Source organism: Lonchura striata, chromosome 35 (genome assembly GCF_050655825.1).
Source record: "Lonchura striata isolate lonStrDom1 chromosome 35, ASM5065582v1, whole genome shotgun sequence".
Classification (NCBI taxonomy): Eukaryota; Metazoa; Chordata; class Aves; order Passeriformes; family Estrildidae; genus Lonchura; species Lonchura striata.
The window spans coordinates 7,558,118-7,566,196 of NC_140737.1; the positions used below are offsets into that span (position 1 = coordinate 7,558,118).

At 55.7% G+C, this 8,079-nt stretch overlaps 1 protein-coding gene across 1 annotated transcript; it reads right to left on the minus strand.

Moving 5' to 3' along the window:
- Nucleotides 1-4,322: 4,322 nt before the first annotated feature.
- LOC146764339 (uncharacterized) lies at nt 4,323-5,862 on the minus strand. The gene has a single exon (XM_085565323.1). It carries the CDS (start codon nt 5,569-5,571, stop codon nt 4,663-4,665), a length of 909 nt encoding a protein of 302 aa, XP_085421449.1. The 5' UTR covers nt 5,572-5,862; the 3' UTR covers nt 4,323-4,662.
- Nucleotides 5,863-8,079: the final 2,217 nt, after the last annotated feature.

Consider the following 8,079-nt stretch of genomic DNA (forward strand, 5'->3'; position numbering starts at 1 on the left):
TACACATCGTGTTGCTCCATCTCTCTGCATTATCCACCATGTACAACCTGGTCCCTGAGCAAAGACAATCCCACAAATGGGTTTGTCTGTACTTGAGGCAGAATTGCTCCACACTGATTTCCCTAACAAACCTCTGGCATGTGTCACTGGGACTTTATCTCCATCTACTATATTCAGGGGCTCAGACTGGGCAGGACCTGCTCGATTGGTGGAACCTCAGCTGTTAACTAACCAGGTCGCCTTTGCTAAATGTTGCTCCCAATTTTTGAAAGATCCCCCACCCAATGCTTTTAAGGTGGTTTGTAACAGTCCATTGTGCCTCTCCACTTTGCCTGCAGCTGGTGCATGGTTTGGGATGTGGTACACCCACTCAATGCCATGTTCCCTAGCCCAGGTGTTCATAAGGCTGTTCTTGAAATGAGTCCCATGGTCTGACTCAATCCTCTCAGGGGTACCATGCCTCCACAGGACCTGCTTTTCAAGGCCCAGGATGGTGTTACAGGCTGTAGCATGAGACATAGGGTAGCTTTCCAACCATCCAATGGTGGCTTTTACCATGGTGAGCACGTAGCGCTTGCCTTGGCGTGTCTGGGGCAGTGTGATGTGGTCAATCTGCCAGGCCTCCCCATACTTGTACTTGGACCACCGCCCACCATACCACAGGGGCTTCACCTGCTTGGCCTGTTTGATGGCAGCACAGGTCTCACAGTCATGGATCACCTGAGAAACACTGTCCATGGTTAGATCCACCCCTTGGTCTCGTGCCCACTTGTAGGTGGCATCTCTGCCCTGATGGCCTGAGGCATCACGGGCCCATTGTGCTCGTAGCAACAGCCACTGGTTGAGGCTCACAATCTGGTTTAGCTGCTGGCTTAGGCTCACTGTCTGGTTTAGCTGCTGGCTCAGGCTCACAGTCTGGTTTAGCTGCTGGCTTAGGCTCCCTGTCTGGTTTAGCTGCTGGCTTCCAGCCGGGGCTGTTGGCTGCAGCCTGAGTGACTGGGATTGCTGCTGATTTATCTCCCTGCCCCCCTTCCTCTGTCTGCTGCCCTACAGTATCTAGCAGGGTGTGATAAGCACATGCCAGGGCCCGGCTCACTGCAATGATCTTTTTCTCCTTAGACTTATCATGGCATTTATCTTTCAGGTACTTTGCCACCTCAGCTGGATTCTGAATTTGTTCACATGGGAAGTCCCAGGCTATAGGGTCAGAAAATTCCTTTAAGATTTGGCCCATATGCTCCCATTTCTTTCTTGAACTCCCTCACATCTCCTGAGTTGAGAGGTACCTCCACATAACCTATTCCCAGAATTTGGGTTGGTTGTCCCTGCTGACCAGCACTGGGGTTAGGGATCATTCCCAAAGCTACTTCCCTTCATGGATATAGAGCTTGCCCTTCCCTTTCTCTTTCCCCCCTTGTTAGACTACGAGTAACGCAGCGATTTTCCTCAGGGACCGGCTCTGGAATTTCTACCTCTTGGTTATCAAAATCTCTCCCTTGATCTAAATTGGGGTAGACTGTGGGTGGTGCTGGTGGGGGTGGAGGAGGAGGAGGGATGTATGGTAGAGGGGGTGCAGTTGGAACTTCCTCAGGCTTTTTATTTTTCTTTTTCCCTCCCTGGGTGCTTCAGGCAAAAAGTTTTGCTCTTGTTTCCCCCACTATCCAGAGAGCAGCATACTTGCTCTCTTCCATATCAAAAGGTTCTCTAGAGTTTACATAAATGTTTAATGCCTGGAAAATCCAGTCCTTGAAGTTTCCAAACACTGGCCAAAATAAATTATCACTACAGATGTGTTTTCCTCCCCATTCTTTTATACAATAATGTATCATTTTTGCCCTATCCTTCCCTTTCCTCGAAGGATATTCATCCCAAGATTTTATCATTAGACCTAACGGACTGTCAGGGGGGATCTGGGGAAGCGTTACCGGGGTCCCCGTCCCCATGGAAGCAGAGGGCTTGCTTTTCCTCTGTCCCATCTCCCAGGACACCTTCAGGCACACACACACTCGTGGCCCCTGTTGGTGCCCAGCCCCTCGCGGGCTCTGCAAACCGCACTACTCAGAGCTCTGCCCGTGCCTCGTCCTACAAGGACGTCTCACGCGTTATGTCCTGGGATCCCAGCCCAACCCAGCGGATCCCCACTTTTATACTCACGCTGTCCTGCGTCTTCGCCCGGCTTCGTGCACAAAGATTACGGGGTTACCGGTATCCCTTGTGCTCAATACCGAATTTGGGCTCGTCGGTAAGGGTCTGGGAAGGAAAAGCCTGCACCAGGGCCGCTGCAGAGGCAGCGGGGCGCCTCCCTGATTAGGAATTCCCACCCGGTCGCCCTTATCCGAGTCACGGCACCAAATTTGTTATGGACAAATTCAACTGGGGAGGCTAATTATAGATAAATCAATTAACAAGAATTTATTAAGCAAGCAGTATTAAGCAAAAGAACAGCGCTGGGCGGCCGGGGAGCCTCTGCTCTGCCACGGCGCACCTTCCCCCTTTGACCTTTTTGTTTTTATAGTCCCTTTTTATTTCCAGTTGACATATTTTCTCTCAATGCACTCTGCGCCGGTGCAATTGGTTGCTGGGGGTCTTTTTTTCTGCCCTTGGTGGTCATAGGAATGAAGGCTCCTCATCTTCCTTGCAGATTGTCCTTGGCCTAAAAGTTAACTTGTATATAATTAGTTACACAGTCTTCTATGCTAATTGCATTACCTACTCAGTTCAAATTATCTCCTTTAACACTCATTTTGATGAACAAAGACCATTTTATTTATTACACCTACACTCTCCCAGTGACCCCCAGCGTTTCCATCTCTCTGCTGCCCTCGAGCTCCCGGCCCGGCCCCGGCCGCCTGCTCCCATCCAGCTGAGGTGGTTCCAGGGCCAGCAGGAGCTCTCTGTGGTGGCCACCGACGTGGTCCCCAACGGGGACTGGACCCACCAGCTCCTGGTGCTGCTGGAAACCCCAACCTGGGCCGGGCTCACCTCCACCTGCCAGGTGGAGCACGTCAGCCTGGAGCACCCCCTGAGCTGGCACTTGGGTACAGGAGAGGAATTGGTGGTGCTGTGACAGCCACTGGGATGTGCTGGGAGCAACTGGGAGGGAGTTGGAGAGAGTCTGGTTTAAACTGGGAGAGGAGGTTAGGGGTTTGGAAGGGCTAAGAAGGTGTTTGAAGGATACTGGAGAGGGTGGGAGTGGGTTCTGGGGGTCCTGGTGGGCACTGGCAGGGATTTTGGGGGCGCTTGGTTTAAGTGGAAGGAAAAGAGTGAGCCTGAAGGAGTTGGATGGAGATTGGGGATGGAAAAGCAGAGATTGGGATGAGGTTGGTTGTGCTGGGAAGAGACTGGGAGGGGTCTGGGTGAATACTGGTGAGGCTGGGAAGGGACTGGGAGAGGTTTTCGGGGTCCTGGGGCAGAGGGGTCGGCTGGAAGGAGGCTGTGGGATCCTGAGAGGGACAGGAGGGGAGACTCCGAAGTTGGGCTTCGTCTTCCTGGCACTGGGAATCAGGTTCTACCTGTGCAAGAGAGTCTGGGGGGTCCCGGGGGGTCGTGTTCCCCCTCCCTCTGAATGTGAATGCTCCACCCGAGGCCCCCAGCCCGATGTCACCCCCCTTTCTCTGCCCACAGAGTTCCTGAGCCGCCGGCGGCCGCAGCCGTTCCCCATGGCCCCTGGCCCGGCTGGGACCCCCGCTCCATCCCCACGCTGATTTTGGGGGGGATTGAGTGTCCCCCAGCCCTGCTGTCACTCTGCCCCTGCCCCCTGCTCCCAGTGTTCCCAGTAAAGCTTCCCAGTTAAACCCAGCCCAGTTCATGGGGGCACTGGGGAGGGACTTGGGGGGACCCCACGGCGGGGCCGGCCCTGGGCAGGGAGGGCGGGTCCAGGTGGGGAACACTGCCTGCTGCGGGTCTGCCCGGCAACTGGTGAGTCATCAGCCCCGCTCGCTCTCATTGGCTGACTCTTCTCCACCGCGTTCTCTCATTGGCTGAGGAGAGGCCCGGTAGTGCAGAGAAGGAACGGGAGAGATCCCGCCCCGAGCACCGGCACGGGGACAACAGACCCGGCCTGGGCACAGGGAGGGAATTTATTACCAACCAAACCACGGCAGCACCAGGAGAAGGGAAAGAAATCCCTCCAGCACCTTCCCCCACCCAACGGGGATCACCCACAACAGGGTAATCCACCATGGAGAGACGGGGACATCCGAGTTTAGACCAAAGCCAATTCTATTGACTGTACCAGGTGTTTATACAGGGATTGACTTGTATGGTGCTTATAGAGGGCTCTGTTTTTGGTAACAATTTTCCATTGGTTACACATTCTTCGTGACATCCAGTAACCTGGGAACATTTATTTTATCACAAAGACTCACACCATGTTGCCTGGTCACTTCTTGCCCAGGGAGACTTCAAGTGTGTCTGTGTCTCCCACAGTTTCTGCACAGTCAGGCCTCAGATATCGGGCCCCTTTATCAGCTCCATTGCTTTACTCTCTGTTTTATTCCCCATACAGGGGCACCAGGGCTCTGCCCAACGGGGATCACAGGGGATCATCCAGCCCGGATCCTCCCATGGGGGATGGAGCTGCAGGAGCGCACCAAGCTCTTCCCTCACTCTCTTCCCTCACTTCAAGCTCTTCCCTCACTCGGGGCACTCACAGGGCTTCCTTTAGTGGTGCCTCCGTTGGTGTCGGGTCAAGGCTGAGCTCTGCATGAAGCCCTTCCCACACTCCCCACACTTGTAGGGCCTCTCCCCAGTGTGGAAGCGCCGGTGCACGGTGAGGTGGGAGTTTTGCTTGAAGCCCTTCCCGCAGTCGGGGCAGCGGAAGGGCCTCTCCTCTGTGTGAATCCGCTCATGACTTAGAACACTGGAGCTGGTCCGAAACCTCTTCCCACACTGGGGACACTCGTAGGGCCTCTCCCCAGTGTGGATGCGCTGGTGTTTTCTCAGGTATGAGCTCCACCCAAAGCTCTTCCCACATTCCAAGCACTCATAGGGCCGTTCCCCAGTGTGGATCACTTGGTGTTCGAGGAGGCTAGACCTGTCTTTGAAGTTCTTCCCACACTTCCCACACTCGTAGGGCCTCTCCCCAGTGTGGATTCGCCGGTGTACGGTGAGGGTGAAGTTGTGCTTGAAGGCCTTCCCACAGTCAGGGCAGCGGAAGGGCCTCTCCTCTGTGTGGATCATCTGGTGCTGGATCAGGTGGGATTTCTGTACGAAACCCTTCCCACACTCCCCACATTTGTAGGGCCTCTCCCCGGTGTGGATTCTCTGGTGCAGGATCATGGCTGAGCTGTTTCTGAAGCTTTTCCCACACTCCCCACACTCGTAGGGCCGTTCCCCAGTGTGGATCCTCTGGTGCTGGATCAGGCTGGATCTCCAGCTGAAACCCTTCCCACATTCCAAGCACTTGTGGGGCTTCTCCCTGCCATAAGGCTTCTGCACCAGCTCCGAGCTCTGGCTGGATCTCCGCCTGCCTTCCTGGCTCAGGGGGGCTCTTTCCTCCCTGCAGCTCCCTGGGCTGGGTTTGCAGCTCCTCCTCCTGCAGCATCTCCGGGGCTTTCCCTCCTCCTCCATCCAGCCACGCCCTGGCAATGATAAATCCTGATTTGAGGGAAAAACAAGAGGAGAGCACCTTAGACTGGAGGTTCCTCCTTGCCCAAATTCATCTCAGGAAGTCATTGGGAATCTTGTGTCTCTAACAACCTCCAAAACACCAAGATTTAGCCCAAAAATCCCACAAACTTCCAAGACACAGACCAAAATCTCCCCAAACATCACAGCTCAGCAAAAACCTCCTCCAAAACATAAAGATTTAGCTGCTACATAAAACCAAAGCACCAACATTTAGCCCAAGCAAGCTCAGAAACACCAAGATTCACCCCGTGAAAATCGTGGATCACCCTCCACAGCCACCTGCTGCATGTGGGGGCAGCAGCACTCCTGGGGCTGGGGGGAGGGTGGAACCTTCTGCTGCTTCCTCTTTCTGCTCCTTCTCCTCCTGTGTCTCTACTCTTCCTCACACTCCTCTTGCTCCTGCTATTCCTCCTTCTCCTGCACAATCCCACCCTCTCCTGCCACCTTCATCGTTTGACCATTCTGTTCCTCAAGCCTGCTTCTCCTTCCCTTCTCCTCCTGCCCCCAGGCCCAGCACCCACTGCCGGCTCCCTCTTCCCCCCACACCCACAGCATCCCAGCGCAGGGGCAGGGATGGAGCTGGGGCAGGTCGGGCTGGGGCAGCGCTGGGCTCTCGGCCGCTCCCGCCCGCACTCGGTCCCCACTGCAGCCGCTCCCGCCAGGACAGCGCGGGGGGGCCCGGCCTTGGCGCTGCCCCACTCCCACTCCCCAAATTCCCCTCGCGGGGCCATGGGGCCGAGGGGGGGCGCAGGTGGGTCCAGGTGGGGAACGCGGGGAGCTGCGAGTCTGCCTGGCAACTGGTGAGTCATCAGCGCCGCGGGCTCTGATTGGCTGAGCTCGGCCCGAGCCCTGGGGCTGCAGCACAGAGGGGACACCCTGCTCCAGGGGGGATGTCCCACAAACGGGGGACCCATGAAAGGAACAACAGGAAAGTGTCTTTACAAACAGATGCTCTGAAGCTGCTCGGAGATACGGCCAGGAACCTGTACATAAGGAAATGACAGGAGACACCATCAGTTTCAGAAAATGTTATCAATTGATGACACAAACTGCTGCTCAGCCAAGGTCCTGCACAATTCACGAACTTCCAGAAGAACAACAACAAAGACTTAACAGAGCCATAAATATAATTTCCTATATAACAGCAGGGAACATATCAAGGTGGGTATCTAGTAGGTGGACTGAGAAGTCTGTAGCTCTCAAGAACTTCAGCCAGTGGGGAAAGCAGAGGGAGATGCGGCCAGGAAAGTTCAGATGAAAAAGAGACTGTGTCCTCCAACAATTGGAGAGATCCCATGGGGAATGTCCCATGGCCTCTCCCATTTTTAAGAATGAAATTACTTTCACAGGACTCCTCTGTCTGCTTTGTGGACAGAATCCTCTGCTGATGTCTATTTTTCCACACACCCTGGGGCTCATCCCGAATTCCTTCCACCCTCCGGGGCGGCGGGCAGGGAGTGCAGCTGAAGGTGCCTCACCCACTTTGGGTGATCGGCTCCCTTGAATGGCGGCGGCACCGGGGATTGATTGGGGACCCGGGAGTGACCAGGAGACAGACGAGTGACACATCAGGGGGGTCTGTGGAGAGTCAGCAGGGAGAGAGCACTGAAAATCTCATCAGTGAGTGCCCTGGGATCCTCGGGGAGTGAACATGGCAGGGCACCCATGGAGGGGAGAAAAGGGAAAGCCAGGGAGGGGTCCTGGCCAAAGGGGTGATGATCCCAAAATGTCTCTGAAGGGTCCCTTGGGAGAATGTTGAGGTAGTTTACACATTCCCCCAGAGGTAATTAAGGACATGGACACCCAGGGAGGCAACAAGGGAAGTGGAGAAGGGATTTGGACAACAGGGGATGGATGATGTTGGTGTGCTGGGAAGGGATTGGGTGAAGGAGAGTGCAGCAATATTGTTCAGGCAAGAAGCAGCAGGAGGAATCTGTGTGGTAAGAAAAAGGATGATGAAAAAGAGGAGGAAGAGAAAAATACTCAGGATTATTTTGTTTTCCAGCACTGTTTTATCCTCACAATTTGCCAGCTGATCCAGATCCTTTCCATCCCTGGTTTCCAGGAGAGGAGAAGAAGGAGGTCAGGATGCCAGGGGTTTCTCTGCGCTGGCAGCGGCAGCACCGGGCGCAGAGGTGCGGCACCGGGAGCACGGGCTGGGGCCTGTGGGGAGCTGCGGGGCCGGGCCGGGGCTGTGGGGCAGCCGGGGCTCAGCGCCGGGCGCTGCCTGACCCCACCAGCCCCGGGCAGGGCCGGCAGTGGCCCCCGGCCCCCAGGAGGCTGCGGGACGCCCCGGCCGCTGCCCGGCCCCGGGGAGCTGCCGGCCCTGCCCGCCGGGGGGGCCGCCTTTGGACACTGCGGCAGGACAGGCACCGGCTCTGCCACACGGGCTGGGCAGGGACCCTGAGCACAACGGGGAAAACAAAGGAACAGCTGGGAAATGCAGAG